This window comes from Cricetulus griseus, chromosome 7, assembly GCF_003668045.3.
Source record: "Cricetulus griseus strain 17A/GY chromosome 7, alternate assembly CriGri-PICRH-1.0, whole genome shotgun sequence".
Classification (NCBI taxonomy): Eukaryota; Metazoa; Chordata; class Mammalia; order Rodentia; family Cricetidae; genus Cricetulus; species Cricetulus griseus.
Genome location: NC_048600.1, coordinates 59612669 through 59635402, shown reverse-complemented (window position 1 = coordinate 59635402; position 22734 = coordinate 59612669). Strand labels below are relative to the sequence as shown.

General features: G+C 41.8%; 1 protein-coding gene across 4 annotated transcripts in view; it reads right to left on the bottom strand.

The window, feature by feature from the left end:
• Window positions 1–803: 803 nt before the first annotated feature.
• The window catches only part of Ebf1 (EBF transcription factor 1), a 385024-nt gene continuing 363093 nt past the window's right edge, over window positions 804–22734 (bottom strand). For all 4 annotated transcript variants that reach the window (XM_027425266.2, XM_027425267.2, XM_027425269.2 and 1 more), the window contains exons 12-16: window positions 15788–15853; window positions 14713–14890; window positions 13878–14057; window positions 10167–10361; window positions 804–2491 (exon numbers count right to left, since the gene is read on the bottom strand). In XM_027425266.2, coding sequence (XP_027281067.1) covers window positions 2460–2491; window positions 10167–10361; window positions 13878–14057; window positions 14713–14890; window positions 15788–15853 — 651 coding nt within the window. In that variant the 3' untranslated portion in view covers window positions 804–2459. The remainder of the gene's footprint in view (window positions 2492–10166; window positions 10362–13877; window positions 14058–14712; window positions 14891–15787; window positions 15854–22734) is intronic.

Genomic DNA, 22734 nt, shown 5'->3' with positions numbered 1-22734 from the left:
CCACTTCCCTCCCATGCCCTCCCCAACCCATAAAAATCCGCACTCTGACAGTCTAGTGAAAACCATTGAAATCCATACGGGGCATGCACAGTTGCAGCATCGTTGTTAATGATCGCTTGCTCTACTAGAAAAAGTAACATTGTCTTAAAGTAACAAAACAGTTCTTTTGTGCTTTTCAATTTCTTTGTTTTTTTTCTTCTTTTTCTTTTTTTTCTTAAATGTTAGTGATGATTGACAGTTGGGGTGCACAGTACAATGTACAGGTGAAATGGATATGATTTGCATTGTTAAGGCATCCAATCTGCTGGTTTATATTTATGTGAAAGACAGAGAATATACAAGCAGACTTAAAGAAAGTATGTTCATTGATCGCTATGAAGTTTCTCCCCCAAATTTAATGCACAAAATGCGCCACTCCAAAGGGAGAGATTCCATGCATATTAATAGAGTAAAACAGCATTTTTGTATGCTTCCAAAGCAAAGGATACATTATTTTTAAATCTACAGAACTAAATACTACAAGAATAATATGCTACTATTTTTTGCCATATATTGGAAAAAACTTCTTAACTTACAAATAATACAAAAATAGACAATGGCTTTTGGGTAGAAATAAAAAAAATTGAAGCATGGTTTGAAACAATACTAAAAATACCTATAAATGAATTGTTTAAAAATCACATTGAAACAGCCAATACAACCATAGGTGACCAAACTATACTCACTGTTCACAAAGCAAACACACACAAAAAAACTAAACTGGGAGTTGGGAATGGGACGAGAGAAAAGCAATGTACAAATTCCAAAGATAAATACATTATTTATATGGATATTTTACAAAATCCCCATTAAAACAAACAAAAAGCCTTTGAGTTCACTTTGCGAGTATGTGCAAGCTAAAGGTAGTGCGCTTTTTATTTCTTTGCAAAATATGCGGTAAAATCTTTTTTTGTGTGTGATCTCGAAAACCATCTTAAGACATTAAAATGTATAAATAAAACAACAATTTTGGCAAAAAAATCACAAAAAAATCTACAGTATTTATAACTACATACAGAAACAGAAGGGCAAAGAAAAGCCAGCCAGGCCGGTGCCCCTCGGAGCCTCCCCGGCTGAATCTTTGTTGTGGATTCTTTCTTTTAAGAACACTTCCCAGTAGAAAGCAAAAATTCCCACAGAAAGCTGAGTTCGAGGCCTCACCCTCTCTTCCTCTTCCCCAGTTTCCTTTCATTCTGAACCCCAAAGCACTTTACTGGTTGATCGAATTTATAACTTTACAACCACACGAGGGTCTTGCTAGTGTGATTCAGAAACTCGAACAGAACAGCCTGCCTACTCGCCTTTGTCAGTTTGCTTTGTCTGTGGTGTATTTATTTTTTATTTTTATTTTTAATTTTTTTTTTTGAGCCTGGATATTTAAGATTCTAGGAGGAGTAAGCTCAAATCTCTGGGTGGTGGCGTGTGAGTGAGATTTCCGCTTGGTAAACTAGAGGGCATATGTGGAATTCTGTGCCTGGACCCTGTTCCAGAAGTCTCGAAGGAGTTACTCACTCAGGGCATGCGCCGCGCCACTCCACTCTCAGAGGCCACTGGCTTCGGAAGAAGTTAGCATAAGTAAAAGAATGAGATCGGGTTAAAAGATGCAGGGTTTTGTTTTGTTTTGCTTTTTTTTTTTCTTTTTTCTTTTTCTTTTTTTAACAATCTGTCTAGAGGCACTGGATTTTCTGAGTACAAGGGGAAAATGTGATCATGGATGTCGCTTGGTAACTTTCCAGGGTGCATTTATTTACACAGTTACTTAAGACAACCATACAAAACAGAGAAGGAAGCTTGCAGAACTGCTAAGGGGTGGCATGTTAAGTTAGATATTGAAAATGCACTGTCTGAGCTAACTACCATTGATATGCTTTAAGGCGCAAAAGCCGACCCTTAGTTTTCTAAAAAATCTAACTGGCATTCCTATTCTGTCCCATACAAGCTTTTTTTTTTTAATTTTTTCCCTGTTTTCTTTTGTTTTTTTTTTTCTTTTAGCTTTTTTGTAAATATCACCACTTCATTCTCCCCTCACACAGCTTTAAAAACATCATAAATTAAAACATGGGGTCTTATTTATAGTGGCCCTTGTGTGTAGCTTTATGATTTATAAAAGACAAATGATTGCAGAGTTAAGCTTAAAAAAAAAGAAAAAGAAAAGGAACTGTGGGTTTGCTTTTATCAATACAGAATAAATATATCCCCCAGATACTTGGGGGTACGAGTTTAACCAACACCCTGCTCTGGCAGACCCCTTTCTAATTTCAATATTTGCAAGGTCGGTGATTTTGTTTAAAAATCTGCAGTTATTGTGTGATTCCTCTTAAAAAGGCCTGAGTTAAAAGTTCCACTCTGGGACTCATATCAGATTACTTTCGTAGCAGAATCCAACCTCTTCATTAATAAAATTCTTCAAGGCAATTCTTTCACATGGGAGGAACAATCATGCCAGATATCGCTATGAAAAGAAAAGACAGAAGTCAATGGTTTTGCACCCAAACATTTCACCAAGGACAAGGGAACAATAAAAACAGTCCACACATGACAACGTTGATTGAATATTAACCAGATGTCCTTGCATCTTCCCAGGAATGAATTTTGTCATAAAATATACATATACCTTATTGAAAATTGCATCAGCATGTATATGTCTCTCTAACAGAACAGATCATCCTAAACATTCCCCCAAATCTGACTTCAATTTTAAGACATAACTGGAAAGTTGCATAGCTTGAATACCATTGGGAAAGTCACAGCCTCAGACTTTGCAAAATTGTGAGAATTTTCAGTTTGTCATTCTGCCTTCCCTCCCGTCACATCCAAAATATGAAATAAAGAAGTGGGCCGCTGTAACTGCCAAAGGTTTCTACAGCCTCTCCTTATGTTCTGGATTAGCATGAAAATTAAGCAACAGAGTCACCATCTGAGGGCCTTCCCTTCAGCCCAAGCTGGAAAGGGATGCCAGCCCCAGCAGGGAAAATGAAGCCCGGAGGAAACATGGAGTTGGAGGAGAGAACATATTTGCCTGAAACTGCAGAATGCCTTTTCTACTGTGGCTTCTCTCGGGATTTCTGGAATGATCTGAGCATAAGCCCTAGAAAAATTGTAGCCTGTGAAAGGAAGACCTGTTTCAGGGCAACGCAAATTCTTACAGAGGGTTTAGAGTTAGGAGCTGAACAGTGGTGTTTAGAAAATTCCACCTCTCGCCCGACAACTTCTTAGTATGTTCCCCCTGAGATGGGTCATTGTCTTCTTGACCCTCAGCCTCCTGGGCCAGAACATGCAGTCAACTGTAGAACTCCAGAGTTACTGGAGATTTGAATATAATTGGATATAGAAGTGTGGAGACTGGGTCTAACCTCAGGAAGGGTCTAACCTGATGGTAGCTTAACTCTGACCCTAGCACACAATTTCCTCACTGAAAGGTTCAGGCATTATGCTGGCCTGCCCCTGTTACCTGGTGGAATCCACTCAGGCAATACCCTGGTCAGCCCAAGGTTCCATGGGAAAGAAGTCTACACGCAGGTGCAGAGGACCCCTTTAAAAGATAGGCTCTCTGCCCCTTTACTCTCTCTCTCTCTCTCTCTCTCTCTCTCTCTCTCTCTCTCTCTCTCCCTCTCTCCCCATCTCTCTCTCTCTCTCTCTCTCTCTCCCCCGTCTCTCTCTCTCTCTCTGTCTCCTGTCTCCTGTCTCTCTGTTTCTCTGTCCCGCTCTGTTCCTCTGTTCCTCTGTCCCGCGCTTTGTGCGCTCTCTCTGTCTCTCTATGGCGACCGGCCATGGCGGTCAGCCATTACCCTGTTCCTCTTCTTAGTCTCCCCATTCTGCCGGTCCTTATAATAAACTTATAGTCAATATGTCTGTCTCAATATTTCTCTTTTCTTCTTTTTAAACAAAACAATAACATTTTGGCGAAAGAATAACACTCACCTCTAGCTGAGTGACCTTGGGAGCGCTATTAAAGTTCTCTGGTCTATATTTTCCCTTATATCAAATAGATGCTGATCTGTAGGGTGCACTTAACAATAAAGGTTGTGAGAAATAGGGGGCCACTATAGAAGTATTAAGACAGTGTGGCAACTTGGAAATATACCAAGACAAGAGAGATGCCTAAATTAAAACCGAAGATACAGCCATCTTTGGCTACCAATGACAGAACAGAGTTAAAGCCTTTCTTTATATTGACAAGTCTAAACTTCAATGAATGTTCTTGTTAGCAATGATTAATGCGTGGACAAAGTGGCCCTCTTTATCTAAACCATCACGTCTGGGGAAATGTACCTTAAAAGATCCCTACTAGCACAGATGGACAGAGGGAGGCCAGGCCTTGTGCCCCCCACATTACTCTTACTTCTCTACCCCAACCCTTGACATTTTCGATTCAATTAAAAGAAAAGAAACCTAAAAGTATTTTGCCAAACACTTTTTCCGTTAATTTTTAAACCCATCTGTATTTGCAAGGAAATTCAATCCACATGTTTCTGATTCATTTACACGTAAATCATCCAAGTGTTGTTTTGCAAGAGCCTTTTGCAGTCCAGAAGCTCCTGGAGTCCTTTCCTGAGCCCCCATAAGCCTTTCTTTCTTAGAAACAGGAAGTCATTTTCTGCCAAATGCAGCCTGACTTAAGCCCACCCCCACCCACAAGATTTGGGATCAGTTGGAAAAGCAGCCTCCTTAAGAGCTGAGTGAGCCCTAGATTTCAGTGAACTTAGGAGCTTAGTATTTAAACCCCAGCCTTAACTTGAGAGTTCCAGATGCTGCAGCCCCAAGAGCAAGGATGGGCAGGGGTTCCCTCAGTGTGACATTGGGTCCCTAAGTGTCTTTGCATCCAGGCTCCAGCTGGGTCTTCTACCCTTATTTTGGGTAGCAGAAACATAAAAGCCTATGGCTAGTGAAGCTAGACCATACTGTGTGCCTTGTGTGGACAGGCAGGCAGGCTCTGTCCTGGGACAGCTCAGGCAGTGCCAGTGTAATCTAAAGAGAAAATCAGAGAGCTGGCAAACCTCCTGCTGTTTTAGCCCATGGACTCGCTCACACTTACTACCTGGGTCCTGAAAATGTCCCATGGAATTTATTTATTATTTGTAGTAGTAGTATTCAGTGTAGCCTGAATTTAAAAAAGAAAAAAAAAAACTCTAAATAATTAAATAATATGTTATATTGATTAGATTAAGCTTCTTCAGATGGCCTCACTAAAAGCTCCCCTCCAAGCCCATGGGTGTGCTGGTACACTTCTCAATTTGGTGCTTGTAAACCCCATAGCCTTGAGAGGCCAGCTGGCACATGAGGGAACAGAGTCCCCTGGACAGGAATGGAGGGCATGTGGCAGAGGATATGCCTTCTGCAGAGGCACTGTACTGTTCTGAGGTGCTGGCCCAACCAGGCTTCTGAATTCTTTAAAGAGAATTTAGAATTACAGACTTTTCAAACATGATTGCCTGCCTAACTGGTATTAAGACCAAATATACTCAAGGGCACTATGGGATGGGCATGGCTTGTCCTCAAGCTGTAACCTCTTCTAGGCCAGCTCACAGAATACAAGTCTAACACATGCTCTGGTACCCCTCACACAAGGCCCACAGGTACTTAAACACAAGGTTTTGTAAAGAGTTACTGCACCCTTCATTTTCCCATGACTCTTATACACAAAATGCTAGCTGTTTGTGGCCTGTGTCTGGGCACCTCAAAAGAGGCCCTCCCATAGAGAAATTCTGTTGTGTGACTACATGACAATCCTGTGTCGAATAGCTGCTTTTCTGTCTGGGCTATGATCTGGAAATTAGTGATATGGGTGAGAGAGATGGGATCGGAGGCTTGGAATGTCCCAGAAATGCTGATGGTATGCTTGACTTGTCAAGTAGAGTCCAGGCAGATTCCCATGAGACACCACATTCCTAACACTGTGTGCCAAGAGATCATCACCAGACCACAGTGGCTCTGCCATGGACCCCAGTGCTGTGTGATCACATTTGCTGAGGGGAACCCAAAAGCCAGTGTGTTGGAAGGCAATATGTTTCACCCTAAAGGTTCCCCATTTTGCTAAGAACTAAGACAAAGATGGAAAGCCTTGCAGAGTTGGGAGAGGTTGAGTGAGGAGGGAGATGCAGTCTTTCCCTGAACAACGCAGGCAGAAGAATCATGAGCTCATCAGGTGTGGAGTGGGGCAAGATCTTGTACAAACTGAATGTGTCTATAGAGTTGGTACTGAGGTGCATGGTATTTAGGGCCAAACGGAGCCTGAATGTCAACAAGGTATAAGGGAGAGAGGGTTGCTATGACTATACTCTGCCACATCGTCCTGAACTTTTTGTTTTAGTTAATGGACATTCTGATGGCATGTGACAGCTCTCTCCTTACTCTGAAGTCCTTGCATAGGATTCAGGCTCTGAGGAAAAACCATTTTAGATGAGAAAGGATGTTTGTTTCCGTAGAAAAGAGCTGAGCAAAGCTGGTGACTCAAACCTTTGGTCTGTAAAGACAGACTTACTTAGGAGTCTAGGATCAAGAGTTTTCAATGACTTCATCTTGATAAGAATGGGTGGAGCCTTTTCTACATTTTATCTGTCAATCCAGATGGCAGCTGCAGTTTCCAGAGCTTTTTACATGGTACTCATTGGCCTTAGTTACATGGGAAATAATTGCAGGCAAATGCATTTAGCAAGCAAAATGGAAGGTTGGCTCTGCATATACATGGACTTAGTGCCTACACATTCAGGCAATCACCAGCTGCAAGGTATGTAGGGACATGACATTAAACAAAATGAGTCAGGCATAGAAAGACAAGAAACATTGAAGCTACAAAATTGATCTCACAGAAGCAGAGACTAGGATGGTGTTTGCAGAGCTGGAAAGAGGGCCAGAAGGGAATGGCAAAAGGATGGTTAATGGGCACAATGGACAGGTGAATGGGAAGATAAGAAACTTCTAATGGCACAGAAGCCTAATTGACAGCAACCAACCAAATACTTCAAAATAGCTAGTGGAGAGAGTTCGCTTTCCTTGCAAATATCCCATGTAATATGATGTGAAATATGCTCCTGTTCACTGTAAAGGTTTGTCACTCATATTGATTTAATAAAACACTGATTGGCCAGTGACCAGGCAGGAAGTAGATGTGGGATGACCAGACTAGGAGAATTCTAGGAAGAGGAAAGGCAAAGGAGTTGTCAACCAGACACAGAGGAAGCAATATGAGAATGGTTTACTGAGAAAAGGTACAAAGCCATGTAGTTAAATGTAGATAAGAATTATGGGTTAATTTAAGTTGTAAGGGCTTGTTAGTAATAAGCCTGAGCAATAGGCCAAACAGCTTATAATTAATATAAGTCTCCGTGTGTTTATTTGGGACTGAATGGCTGTGAGACTGAGCAGGACAGAAACTTCCATTTATAGTAATAGATACACTAACACACTGCATACATAGCCCCCCCCACACACAAATGTCACATGTGGCTCATACAGATGTCAAACTATTATGCTAATTAAAAGTGTGTGTGTGTGTGTGTGTGTGTGTGTGTAGACCAAAGGTCAATACCAAATGTCTTCCTCTATTGATTTTTGTTATATTTGTGAGACAAGCTCTCTCGCCTGGCTTGCTGTTTTAGCTAGACTGACTAGATCAGCAAGCTACAAGGACCCACATATTTCCTTCTGTTCCTCCCATCCTACACTAGAGTCACAGCCACATTCAACCAGATTTTGCATGGGTTCTGGGACCTGAACACAAGTCCTTATATTTGCACAGCAGCCACTTTACACACTGAGATATCTCATCAGCCCAATTAAAAACAAATTTTAAAAATCCAAAACAACTATAACTATACTGAACATGAAGAAACCTTTTTCTTGTTATTATTTCCTTAGCTATAGTATGAGAGCTATTTATGTGGCAGTACAGTGTGCTAGGTATTATAAGTAGCACAGATGATTTGAAGTTCATATACAGACACTATACCATTTATATAGGAGGCCTGAACATCCATGCATTTGGTTCTCTATAGGGGTCTTGAAACTATATCCTGTTGGAAACTTGAGGGCTGTCTACAGTCCTTTCTGCTTCTCTGCAGGATGTCTCCGAGCCTTTAATACCTTATAAAGGGCATAGAGTTCTCTACAATAGTGACCCAGTAAGAACTACTTTCTAAATTTGACCAAAACAGTTTGACTTCTTCACCAAATCATCTCCTGAGGCTCAAGAAGTATTGAGATAAGAATTGATTGTCCTACAAATGTTTCTTCTCAAAATTTCAAAAGTCTCCATTACATGAGAGACACAACAGATTCTGTAAAATCACAAAATAGATACAAAGAGGCATGGGACTTAAGAATAAAGGCCTCATGTTTTAACTTTTGTCCTGCTTCTGGTACTGATACCCCATGTGGTTGATGGGACACATCATCGGGTACTTGACTGCTTACACAAGTACTTCTTGGCTTAAACCAATGCTCTTCCTGGGCTGGAATCCTAGTTACTATTCATCTGAGAAACAACTCAAAGGCAACTTGACTATGAACTGGTCTGAGTCTGCTTCATGCATCTTGCCTCTGCAGTCCATAGCTGGGTGCCAGCCTCTCTTGGGTAGATCTACCTCACTAACCAGGGTGTTGTATCTCTCCAAATAAAGGGTCAGTTTTTAAAGTTGTTAGACCTTGGTCCTCTTGATGGACCTAACCTGGTGACTCAAATATAACATGGCAAAGCAGCCTGGAGGCTCAACACAGTAGAGTGAATATTTGAGGTTAAAGCCTAAGGTTTCCTACTCTGCTAGCTGAATGACTGTAGACAAGCCATCTCAGCTCCTCCATGTCTCTGTGTCCACATCTATAAAGTGGATGAAATAAGCAGGCACTGAAAAGAGCCACATGGAGGAAGTATTGTTTCAGTGCATATGCCAGACTGGAAGCAGGCCCTCCCCCACTGATGGTTTTACTCCACACCCTTACCACCACACTCAACCATAGTGGCTATCTCCTGCTGGCAAAGGGGTGGTTGGTTAAGGAGCAGGCTTTAACAAACCAGGAGGACCTTTAATTAACTGTGGTAGTCAGAGGTAAATAAGCCTTTTAAAAAGGTAAACAGTCTAGATGTATCCCATCTAGTCTGGTTTCTATGGTCAATTTGCTTAACCAACTCTTCCTTTGTCACTTGCCCTGTATAAATGAATGATCACAGCTCTGAACTGGGTGACTCAAAATGAATGTGCAACTAAAGGCTGACCCATCTCCAGAGTGCACTGAGGTCCCTTTTCAGTGGGAAAAGAGGGGGATCAAAAGTGAAAGATGTCATGTCTGAAAGGCCATTGTCAGAAAGAATGCCATTATTCCCAGCAGATACTCTAAGATCTTTGTAAGAGCTCTTGAACAAAAATGATGTAGCTGCCCTATGGCTCAGTCTCCTTGCCCTGTTAGAAAGGGTGTAGAATGTGAGAGTGCAGGTTCCAGGATGACCCTTCATGAAGGCAGGCTGTGGGGAGAAATACACCAGAGAAATAGCCTAAAGAAAGTGGTCTTGGTTAATTGGACTTTACTTTTTTATTCACATTTCTACTGGTATCATGTCTTCAAAGTGTTTGGCATGTGACAGAATTGGGAGAACAAATACAGTGTGGGTCTAGAAACAATGTCCCATCATGGGGACATTGGGAAAGGTAGGGTCATGCACAGCAAGTCCAGGAAGATGAATATGTCAAGAGGCCTTTGATGTTTGCTATACAGGTACATGATGCTGAGGAGGCTGAGTGACCTACTTCAGGGGAAAGCCCATCCCAGGAGAGACTGCCATGGGGAACCTGATAGTACCCACACAGCACTGGTCTGATAATGGCAACAACAGCGAGTGAGATAGGAGACGAGAGAAGTAGTGGCACTAGCAAATGGCTACACTGTTCTCAGGCAAGTTGTGAGCCTGAGCAGAGTTCCTGGGGCAGGAAAGAGGCTGTCTCAGACGTGTCCACAGAGCTAGTGGCTGGAACCAAAGAGTATGAACACAAAGGAACAGAAGAATCATGGCAAGAGAGAAGCTGGTGGGTCCAGGGCTTAAACCCCACCCCATCCACCATCAACAGTGAGACACCTGCTTTATTCAGACCTCTAGAGGCCGAAATCTCATGGCTGTGGGCCTGGAACTTTCTTACCTTGCAGGCTGTTCCCGTTGGTGCTGGTGCAGGTGGGAGGCGGGGAGGTCTGGGGTCTGACAACTGGTGCAAATGCACTCTTTTGTTTCACGGCAGAGACCATGTTGGCTGGTGAGAAGGAGAAGATGCCCGACGAGCTGCTGCAGTTGGAGGGGAGGCTTGTAGAGGAGGCCATGGTGGGGCTGGATGGTACGACTGAGAGCAACAATGAGAAAGGAGAATTACATCCAGAGATGAGGGGGCTTGCATAGATCTGACCCGGCCTCAATGATCTGACCATTTGTAGACAAAGCCCAAACTCTTGGCACCCTGCCCACCTTCATTCACCATTTGGTACTTAGCATGTCCTGCCTTCAAGTCAGTGACTTTCCTGAGTTTAAGCTATTTACAATAGTTTACTGTTTACTATTGTATGCCCAGTAGTGTGCAAGTCACTAGTGTCACAGACAGTTTCCAGGGGTGTAGGGATCCAAACATATGAAGCATGTTGAGTAGGGAAACATAGAGCCTTTACCCTCTTAGTTTTCCAGGAAAGAGAACAAAAGCCCAACCTCTTCGTATCAGGGATAGCACAGCACAAGAGGGACCAAGGTGGGTGCAGCCATCTCTAGGGAGACAGAAGTGACACCAAATGGGATGTCACAAAGAGCTTTTAGGGAAAGCCTTCCATCTCTGGCTTAAATAAGGTTCCCACAAGATCTGGAGACAGACAGGACATGGAGAGGCTAGTTTGGAAGGATGCCGTTACCAATGGAGGAATGAGATCTATGAGGAAGAAGGGGGAATTGAAGGGAAAACCAGCACTGCGGCTTTAGGCTCAGGCAAGTGGTGGTGTGTATAAGCCCCTTTTCTCTCTAAGACCTGATAAGGCCTGTAAGGATGGGTCTGCATGTAAATGCTCTACCACATAGACTCCTAGACTCCAGTAGGTAGAAAGTTAAGTAAACAAGAACACCGCCACATGCAACATCTGTGAGAAACATATCACTCTAAATTGAGGTTCCAAGTTCCCCCTTCCCATGGTGCTTTCCACAAATGTTTGTGAGATAAGCAGGGGGACTCAAAGATGCATGCAAATCCTGTCAGGTAATAGTGGGGACTCAGATACTACACACTGAGAACACTTTGACAATTGTGGTTACCTCAGGAGACAGAGATGTCTCAGTGTCAAGGCTAATGTTTTCATATACACACTTCCTTTGCCTCTGTGTCCTAGATACTCTTGTGTTCTCTATTGTTCATATTACTTAATAAACATCACAAAAGCCTTTTTTTGGTTTTGTGGTTTTTCGAGACAGGGTTTCTCTGTGTAGCTTTGGAGCCTATCCTGGCACTCGCTCTGGAGACCAGGCTGGCCTCGAACTCACAGAGATCCGCCTGCCTCTGCCTCCCGAGTGCTGGGATTAAAGGCGTGCGCCACCAATGCCCAGCCACATAAGGCTTTTTGATGCACAAGATTCTTCACATTTTTCCATCTTGTCATTGACAAGAATAACAGAAGGCCAGGGGCTTGTGACTATTTAAAAAAAAATGTATCAGTGAATTGGAACTCAGAAAGTAGTTGAAGTAATTGCTGAAGGAACACAGCTAGGATGTAGCTTGGCTTCATGGCTTTGGAAAGTTGGACATATCGGCCATCACATCGGTCATAGGCAAGGATTGCCATCAGAAGGAAATGACCCTTTGCCACCAGCCCAAGCCAGCATGGGTCCAAATGGGCCAAATGCCTCCAGGAGGAGAATAGAGAGGCCTCATCTATACCTCAGAGCTCTCCCAAACATTTACTAGACTGTACTTTTTCTTTTAATGAGACCAGCATTTTTATCCATCTCTTAGGATTTGTAAATGTGGGAATGTGCTCAATAATAACACCCATTTAAATTGCAAAATTCCTGCACTGGAGGTTTGATTTTTAAATATTCTTAGACTTGAAATCCTGCTGGCTCACCACGGAAGGAAATTAATCTCGTTGGCAAATGTGATCATTATGTGTATTTAGAGGTGGGTAGTTTGGGGGGGCAGTTAACAAGAAAGGGGTGAAATATAGTGGAGTATTGCCATTTGTTACAACATTATTAGTTACTAGACGCCATACCACAGAGTGTGTTCACCAGCAGAATGTCTTATTTTATTTTTTTATTCTGTCGGAATTTTTCAACATGAGTGGTTTATGAATAATTAAATATTACAGAGGCAAAAATTCAAATCAGCTGGGCTCTGTGTTTATTGTTTTATTTGCATTTATGCAGATAATACTGTCCCATCTGAGGGTCTATTTGGGAATTTAATACTATATTTGTGAGCTCTGAGGAAATCAATTAATGGAAATTAAATGTTCAAAGTTTCTCAGGCTGACAGATGTGATCTTAGGCAGAAGTCACTGGATGTCTACACAGGCTCCTGAAGGTGAATGTCCAGAGCCCCTAAATTGAATCTCTCCCATATAGCAATTAACTTATTGATTTAATTAAGAATCCCACCTTTTAATTTTCAGATCATGATTGAAACATTTTCTGATTGAGTAGCTAAGAGAATGCTGAGGGGTAGATCTTTCAATAAATCAAAACCTAATGTGTAACTGACCATACTGTTGGCCAGTAAACAAACTCGGAATATGCAGACTAACTGGCAGATTTTAAATGTGCTACAAATGGCCAATTCTAAACAGAAAAATTAGAAATGCAAAAACAATGCACCCTGAGCAGAGAATTCCCCCAGAAATTACTCAAGGCCAGGGTAACCTGTCCACCTTCAAGCTGTTAGCCACACTTCAACATGGAGAGAGCATTGTTTTCTGTATGTTTAGGTAAGATTCATGAATATCCCTTCATTTAACAAAGCATCCCTGTTCCTCTACAAATGTACATACATCCAGTCACATTTTCTACATCTGAAGAACTCAGCCATCTATGGAGAGGTCCTCAGCGAGACATCAAGAGATTGTGGGGACAAAGCCTCTGACATTTTATAGTGAGAAATACCAGTTTGCTGATGCTCTTTAGATGTATGTGTTTATATATAAAGATGTCGATTTGCTAAGTTATTTAGATACAATCAAAGTGTTGTGCCCTCCCCCTAAATCCTTTAAGATAAATTTCTTTAAGGTAGGAACAGGGCACCTAGGAATATTCATATTCTGTATTGTGTGGCAGGGGGAGGGAGTTCATCTTACCAGATTTTTGTGAAAAATATATGCTGACATCTGTTATTTTTTCCTCTTTAAGAGTATATTACACACAAAAAGGAAATAAATAGTACCATCAGAAAACAAGATCTATTATTTAATGAGGGATCTATTGTCGAAGCATGAGGACAATGACTTAGATTTCCAAATGCCTCAGTCCTGTGCTGTGCCTGAGGACTAGATTCTGGAAAGCACATCTTACCCATGTTCTCCAACACTTCTCCTCTTAAGGATGAGAAAGCTAAGGCATGGAGAGGACATGAACTACCCAGGGGCCTCCAGTTAGCAACCACTGGTGGTGGGCAGCAAACCCATTGCCATCTGACCATAGCATGGGTTCTTGAAATGGCATCGTGTGGCTGCTTGTGTGCAAGGTGTGAATGCAGAGATCTCTGCTGGAGAGGATGGTGTTCAGGTATTGAGGGTAGCAGGCTGAGGGAGGGGGACCAAGCAGCCCTGCCTAGTTGGCTTCTCTACATGATGCTGTGAGGGAAGACATACAGGACTCAGAACAGATATCTACTTACTGGCATAGGGTGAGTTGGCAGCTGAGCCATTGAGGAAGGTTGGGGAGCCGCCCAAATTGGACATGGCGGCAGAGCCGTAGCCATTCATGCTTGTGGTGACAGAGTTATAGTTGGTCTGCTGTGGGGTGGTGCTCGGCACATACCCATGTGGTGACACGCTGCTTGAGTTGCGGGTGAAACCTGAGAAGTCAGGGCAAAACCAGGGATGAGGGTAGAATTCAGATGGTGGCATTCTTGGGGTATCGGGGAGGAGGAACATTTCCATTATGCCCCTTCATAGCAACCAAGAGGGAAAAGACCTGGTGATTCATGTGCGTGGGTTGGTGGTGCTATCTCTGATTAAAATGGGAAGCTAGCAAAGACACATTTCTTAGGAGATCATAAATACTTAGCAGGGCTGTGAGAAGTGGCAATGCAGGGCCTATAAATTATCATTTTGGAGCAGGAATAAATCCCAATCTAAGAGATGTTCCCCCGAGTTAACAGGTCCCTCTTCCCTGGGCAAGAATGATGTGTTGTGGCCTATGAGAACTTTAATTCCATCCCTCTTTGTGATCTGTCATGATTTATGGGGGAAAGTTGGATGTAGATAGAGATGGCTGCATGCTTGCATGCATGCATTCTTTCTAGCCCCCTACTAGGTTTCCAGATGTGAGACTAGAAACAAAATCCTACAACCATTCAATACACACAAGTGAAGAATCTTCCCCTTTTGGAAGATACACACACACACACACACACACACACACACACAGTTGCAGAGGCAGAGGGGTGGTAGATTGAGTTTGTCAAGGGGTGGGGAAAATGAAAGAGAGGGAAAAAGCAGGCTCCTGACCTTGATTGGTGGCTTGTGATGCCTCAGAGACATTCACAGCCAGTTGTCCACTGAAGGAGTTCACGCCCATCATCCCTGCATGGACCGAAGTATTAGCAAGAGCTGGAAGCTGGTTGTGGTTTCGAGGAACACTGTATAGAGCCTCTGCAATGTCGGCAGCTCTCTTCAGGATAATCTCCTGAAGAGTCAAAGATGCATCATTGTTAGCTACCCTGACTCATACTCCCAACAGCCCCATCTTCTTGTGCTTCCTCTTTGACAGATCCTGTGCTCAGGGCCATCAATGGCCAATCACATTACTTTCTGTATTCCTGCTGATGCACCTTTGAGGCCAAGTTTCATCATCCTGACCACATCACTCACAGTCACAGAAACTGAGGCTGTGAAAGGCAAAGAGCTCACTCAAGAATATTCATTTCTTTAAAGATAGAGCTGAGATCCCGAATGCCATTTGCTTGATGCTGTCAGTATATGACAGTACTGTGGGATTTCCTTTTTCCTCCACACATAGGAACTCAGGGCCTGTGCACCATGCCCCCTTGCTGCCATGCAGGAAAGCCAAAGTCTGTGGATTAGTATAACTGTTTTCTAAACAGTGAACTCCGGGGAGGGGAGGAAGGAGTGAGATTGGTCAGAGCCAATTTCCCAAGCAGCTTCAGTTCTTTGCATACACTTGCTTCACAATACATGAATAGCACTCTTTGGGCCTTGTTCTATACTTTAGGAGAAGAAATTTAGCCCTTCCTTCTCCTTAACTTGATGAAACTTGAGAGCAATAAAATGAAATACAGTAGCTCTCTTCTTCAGCCCTGAAGCACATTCCTAATGGAGATTCATTTTTTAAATGGAGCATCTTTTCCAGAAAGGGACAGGACACATTTCAAAAGGGAAGTGGAAGATTTGCAAAAGCTGTAAGGTCTGAACAGTCCTATGACATGCCATATCCCAAATCATAGATATTTAATACACAAGTATAGCTTTCATAGCATTTTTATACTTTTCATACAATGAAGACTCTGAGATTTTTCATTGAATGAGGAAGCACTTCATTAACTTAGAGACCTGGAACACTCACTTGGTTGTTGTGAGGCATCCCATACAGGGCTTCAACAAGATCTGCAGCCCTTTTAAGGATCACTTCCTGTCAAGGAAAAGAAAAGATAGGCATAAGCTTCTGAATGATAGCAGGTGTCCTCATCTCTTCACATGACAGCATCCCCATCCTTCTAGCCATCCTTTTCCAAGACACAATTGTAAAAGCAGTAGCGTGGGGACCCCCAGAATGGTATTGTCACCAATTTATCCTTGTTCACATACACACTTAACTGAGTCAAAAGGTGAGCATCATTGGTACTGTAAGATAAAATACATCACTCAATCGTCTGGCATAGGCACGATAAAGCACTCATATGTTGATTGCTGAATACATTGCGTGGACGTTTACTAGATTACTATAATCGATGTCATTCAGCACATGGTATGAATCCCTAAGATGTGTTTATTTTGTACTTAATTGCTTATTCCAGAAACCATGACCTTATCAGACAGGTCGTTTTCAAGGAATTTCCAATCAATCTTCAGGCACTGAGGAAGCATGTAGCCTTAAGCTTCTTTTGTTTGTCTCTCTTGTATGGCAGAGCTATGAGGATGTGATACAGGAAGCTCACATGCCAAATGAATACAGTGTTGAACAAAGGCCCTTGCAAAAGGATTCTCCTCTCCCTAAAAGCCCCCACTGTGCCAATATTCATGACTAGTAGTACCCTTGATATTTTTGCTCTTTCTATAGTGTTGGTGTTTCTCTTCTCTTGCTCACTCATTCTTTTCATAGACCTATGCTTTACTACTCATTCAGCTTGAAGAAAAAGGAACTCCCTCTTCTTACTAAGTTAGGCTTCCACCTTTGGCTTGCATGGGTCTAATCAATGGGGGAACTCAATAAAAGCACACATTTGGACGAACATAAGGCATACTCTCTCCATTTCATCTGATTTGTCTATATATTTATCTTCATTAGCATAAGGTAAAGACAGTAGCAACATTAGACTTGGAGCTGGTAAAAACAAACAAACAAAAAATGGGGCTTGCCGAGCGTTGGTGGTGCACACCTTTAATCCCAGCACTTGGGAGGCAGAAGCAGGTGGATCTCTGTGAGTTCAAGGCCAGCCTGGTCTCCAGAGCAATTACCAGGTTAGGCTCCAAAGCCACACAGAGAAACCCTGTCTTGAAAAAAAAAAATAGAGCTTAACAAAGAGCCCCATCCAAGAATGTAAGGTAGAGAGGGGACTTATCAAAAGGTTTGTTGACTATAGTTCAGTGCTGGAAAAGTTGCAAATGGAAGTATAACTTTAAAATCAGATGCCTTGGAGTTCAGAATGAGAAAGCGGTGCCGTTCCATTTTCAGATGCTGCAGACACTGATCAGAAAATAGGGCTATAATTGCATTCATTTCGCTGTCACTGTAGCCTCTTCAAAAATCCTTGAACAAATCTTTAAATGACAAGCTTTTAGATATATATTAGCATTTTTCAATTCAAAATTCTCCACAATATAAGATAAAACAGTTGTCATACTACAGTAACTACTTATCACATATATAATGTCCTAAATTCAAAAATGAGTTAGAGGATTTTCCAGCTCTTGATAAACATAGATGCTTGCCTTAAGCTGCGAGATACACCCCCCTTTCTAAAAGAATACAGTTGTTTTCATGAAGGGGGTAGAAAGCACAATATAATCAATGGAATTTGAATGAATATATATGTATATATATTTACATATATAAACATTCCTTCACTTTTTAATGCAAGCTACAAGATAACTTACTACTTTTTGTAAGCAGTAGTATCTGCTCAGAACAGTTAATAATTGACCATAGTATGGGCACACTAAACCCTATCCCCAGCTCAAATTCAGCTAGTACAGCTTTCATCAAAACCTTGTGGTTTTATGTGGCTCCAAGGGAAGATTAAAACAAAACACCATCAACTTAGTTCATTTATTAAAAGATCTGCGTCTATGGTCATGTATTTTTCCAAATAAATATTTATGCCCATGTCTGGGCTCTGCTGGGAAGGCATTTCTCTTTCTTTACATTTTTGAAGGAAAATATTTATATACAAATCTCCTGTTGCCCAAATTTTTAACACAGAATATAAAAAAGTAGTGAATTTCAGCCTTGCCACGCTATAATTGGAGACTGCAGCCACCCTTCTTGTTTTATTAATTTCACAAAATCAGGGAGTAAATGAGTTCAGAAGGAATCTTAAAGGATTTTACAAATCTGAGAAACTGCATTTTTGGTGACCAAATATTTTCAGTGATGTGACAAACCTGGTAGTTTATTTTAATGCCACAGTCTGGTCACCACATAACCATTTGAGAGTGAAGGACATGGAATCTACCACCATCCCCAACACTGGATCCTTTTGATTCTTGGTATTGCTATCTCTGATTCATAATGGTGGGGCTCAATTTTTGTAACCCAAACACATGGTCATAGGCATGGTATCAAGGAAAATGAATCTAGATGTCTTGTCCAGAAAGCTATGTCCTTAAATGATACCTCACCCATCTGAAAATGTCCTTCACTGTAGTATCAAATTTGGGGGTTTTAGGGAGAGCCACATTTAATTTAACACTGCCAATGTGACTGGGTTTCTGTTAGTTATTTGTGCAAATGGGAAGGAAGAAAGACATTCCTGGGCCCTCTATGAGTTAGTGCCACAGACCTGCAAGGTGCTTGGATTTCGGTGACCAGAAAATTGCTCTCACCTCCATGTCATTAGGTTCCCAGTGAACTAGCCCCCAAGCGTGTTTGTGTTGGGGATCTAATATATTGCCTTTCAATCAGAGCTGAGAGCCACTGAACACAGAGACAGAACATGACGAGCAGGTCAGGAAAGCAATAAAGATTTTACAGAGCTGTCCAAGGTGCTAAATTTACTCAATAATGGGTTTGGCACCATAGTGTTAACCTCTCATTTACTACCAGTTTGAGGGACTAAATTGAAGTAGCTGACTTCATTTACCTTGAAATGTATATTTTATGACATTATGTAAGTAGATTGAAAGGGCACTGCAGTTTTAACAATTTAAAGGCTAAAGCATGTTTAAGACGAAACTTGAATATTTATTGTATATTGCTCTTAAAGTATATAGAATGTTAAAATGTATTGATTAAATTTGTAAAAGGCATTATAAAATGACAGGTAGTATAAGAGATGTATGTCTTTTAAAATCAAATTGATAGTGTGTGCTATCTCCTCTGTGGCCACAAGTGTAATTTTTTTCTTTTGCAGTTTTAAAAGGTAATTTGAGAAATCTGTAATTTCACATTAGGAAATAATTGAGCCTCAGACTTTTTTTTAAAGAAATTTCCCACCAGGGGGAAAACTGCATATTTCATATAGTATTTTGTCTTAGAAATTATCCCTTAAGTCCTATTTTGGTGGCATTAGGTGGGAGTATTGTGGAAGGAGCCTTCAATTCTAATATTCAATTTCAATATTTCTGAAAGAAAACCTACTTGGCTAGTACTAAAATCATATTTTTTTCAAGGCATTCATTTGTCAGAGAGATTTTCTCTTCCTAATGATAAAATGTCTCCCTGCTTGCACTTTTAAACACAAGGTAGAGAGATTAGAGTATTTCATGATAATTAACCCTAGACTTGGATTTCAAAGGCAAATCCCATTGGAAAATAAAAAAGACATCCAAAAGTACCCTAAATACTGAAAGTCTCCAGAGCCTCCAACCAAAATTCTGAGTCAGACAATTTTGTTGTTGTTTTGTTTTCTCTGCAAGGCCCGGAAGTTTTAAAGAAACACAAAGTGTTTGCTTTTAAGAACAACCTTGATCTATTTCCCCTCAATCAGAATCTGTCTTCTATTAGGCAGTGGTCATGGAATAATGATTATAGGAATGGAGGGCGTGTAGGGAGGAACTATGCTACAAAATCTACTGAGAGGTAGCAAGAAAACTGTAGAGACTTGAAGAGGAGTGAGGTTCCAAGAAAGAGTTCCACGTGGTGGCTAGCATCTTTTCTTATGATTTGGGATCACCGTGACTAAATGGGCTACGAGGGGAAGTCCAGGTTTTTCCATGAGGTAAGCCAATCAGGTAGTGAGTGATTTCTGAGCTATTTGTGCCCTCAGTTATCCCCTGCTAAGTATCATTGTCCAGCTACTTCGAAGACCCATTACCCTCCCAGAAGTGAGCTTCAGGGCTCCACAAGGGTTACCACAATTGCCTTCATCCTCCCTTCATACTCTAGCCAATCTTCTTTCCCTTGGTGCTGGAGAGCTGTTCTCAGTTAAGGTCTAGGCAATCCTCCTGAACCTGGAGTGAGGATGGTAGGCTCCTTCTGTGCTGTCTCCTTACTCTGTTCTTGTTGCCTTTTCTTCTTTGGAGTAACCATTTGCAATGCCTCCCACTCCCCCTGAGACAGGAGAGATCACCGGTGGGGTAGTCATGGCAGAGAAAGTGAACTACAGGCTCATCCAGTCTTCTCAGAGAACATTTGGCAAATGAAGAAATGGAGATTCAGACAGGTCAGTCAATTTTCTCTGAGTGGACACAGCTGATGAGGGGTTGAGCAGGGACTGAACCCCAGACCTGTTACATTTAAGAACCTGAGACCTTGACAGCTATTCTAATCCTTCATAAATGATTTCAGCTTTTCTGCTACCCAGGTCATTTAGAGCTCTCTCTTTCCTCTCAAAAACAGTGCTAACCATACCACCCAGAACTGCATAGAGTATATACCATAAGATACTTTGCTCTGGTCTGAAAGATGCAAGCCTCCACTGGCCACCACTAGATGATAGATTCCTTAAGGCTCTGCATTCATCTTATTCTCCTTCCTTAAGCTCCTGGAACAATGCTTAGAGAAATCCAGGCCCTGAGAAAGTTCCTGGGGAGGAGTCAATTCTAAGATTCCATCACTGATCTTCTAAAAGCGCATGTCTAATTTGTATTAATACACCAGTGTCACATTTGCTGCAATTCATAAAAGTACAAGTGTGAAATTTGGTGTTCTATAAGGTTCCTGACTGTTTCATCCAATGTGTAAATTCCCAAAGGCTGAGTTCTAATCACTGTATTTTTTTAACATTGCTTTTTTCTCTTAAGAATTTGCTCTTTCATGCCCACCAGCTTGTACTTACATTTTTAATGTCGTGGTTAATAGAATAACTGTGTTAGGACATTATCTTGGGTTATAGGCATCTAGCAGCATGAGCCTGGTCTTGGGATATATCAGCTTGTTATTAGCTACACTTTCAAGCCCTAAAACAATACACAGTTCTTTGCACATTCACAGAAAGCCACCTCAGTGACCTGGAATGTCATGTCAAATATTCAGAGACAGCCAGCTCATCTTTCATTTCATGACAGTAAAATCTCCAGAGATTATTCTCCAATCCATGGGAGTGTCCTCTTTATCATTTGGCCTCCGATGTACAGCTAATACCCCAAAGGGGAAGGTTGTGCAATTGACTACACATGCACTTACTTGCAAATCTGGCCCAACATTTTGAGTAACACAAACACTGATGAGTGGGGAGATGGCCGGAACTTACTTTCTGTCACAGCACATACAAGCCAACTAATGCAGCTCAGGGGTAAGCACTCCTTAACTCAGATATTTTCAAGTTTCAGAATTAGATTTGTGAGACTCTGGGAACTCTTAAGGGATTGCTTGATTGTAGCAGAGTGCATCATATGCCACCTTTTATACTACCCCAAACAGTAGATTAACAATTTGAGGGAAACCAAAGTCAACAAAAGAGAAACATGACAGACTTCAAGGATCGAAATCAAATTGACTCAAGTGATTCCTGAAGGAAAGAAAATCCCAATAATTTCCTGTCCCTCCACATCTGTCTGACACAGGTTTATTAGCAATACCCTTTCTCCTAACAGGGAGCTCAGAATGCAGTGGACCACATAGACCACATAGCAGCAATATAAAATGAAACATAATGACAGTCACTCCAGCCTTGGCAATGACCAGCATCTGTTAAGGAAATCGGCACTGGTTGCACTGGGTGCCTCATTGCAGAGTGTGTTGAAGGGCCCAGATTTTGCCCAGCCCACTAGCCTTGTGAATGCTGGCTCCTTCCCTTCTTGCTTCGGAAAGCCTGGGTGACATTACTGATTGCAAAGCTCCAATGCTGAAGATTCTGGCTAGAAGTTTTCAGTAGCCCTTCCCCCTCATGCTGGATGCATCAAGCGATAAACACCGGTTGTACTGAGATGTGTTTCTTTGGGGGATAGGTTTATATCCTGGCTTCCTCTATGTTTATTCAGCCAAATGGAAAATTCCACAATGGGAGACTCTGTATTCTAAAAATTCAGAATAATGAGGGCAGTGAGAAGACGGGTGAGACAAACCAAAATAACGCTTGGGCACTGTTCAGTTCCCTGTCCTCTGAGACATTCCTCACATTTTTTCATTTTTCTTGTAATATGAAACTTCTTGAAAGAGAGCTTCCCGCACATCATTAGAGGCCCTTGGTGTCACACTTTAACACTCTTTACTCAGAAGCCCTGTGACTGAGAAGAGTCACTTACATTTAGCATGGATATAATTAAGCATGTTTCTGTTGAAAGGGGCACTCTCATTATGGCTAAGGACCACTTTAGAGTAAATTGAAATGGAAAGGAATAGCACAGAGGAGGTGGAGGTAGCAAGTGGATATTTCCAGGGACGCATAAAATGCCAAATGTGTAACAATTAGATTTTACAGCTCTGCACTCTAAAGGCTTCGAAGTGTTTTATTATATAAGAAGACTCAGCTGGTGCTGGGGTGATGGAGCAGACAGAAAAGGGCTCGCCTCACCATGAGGACCTCAGTTCGATCTCCAGCTTCTGGGTAAAGGTATGTTGTGTGTGCCTGAAACCCCAGAGCTTGGAAAGCAGAGAAGAACAGAACCTTGGGACTCTCTGGCCAACCAGCTAATTATGGAGTTTGGAGTTCAGTGAGGGACCATTTAAAAAACCAGGGAAAGGTGAAGAAG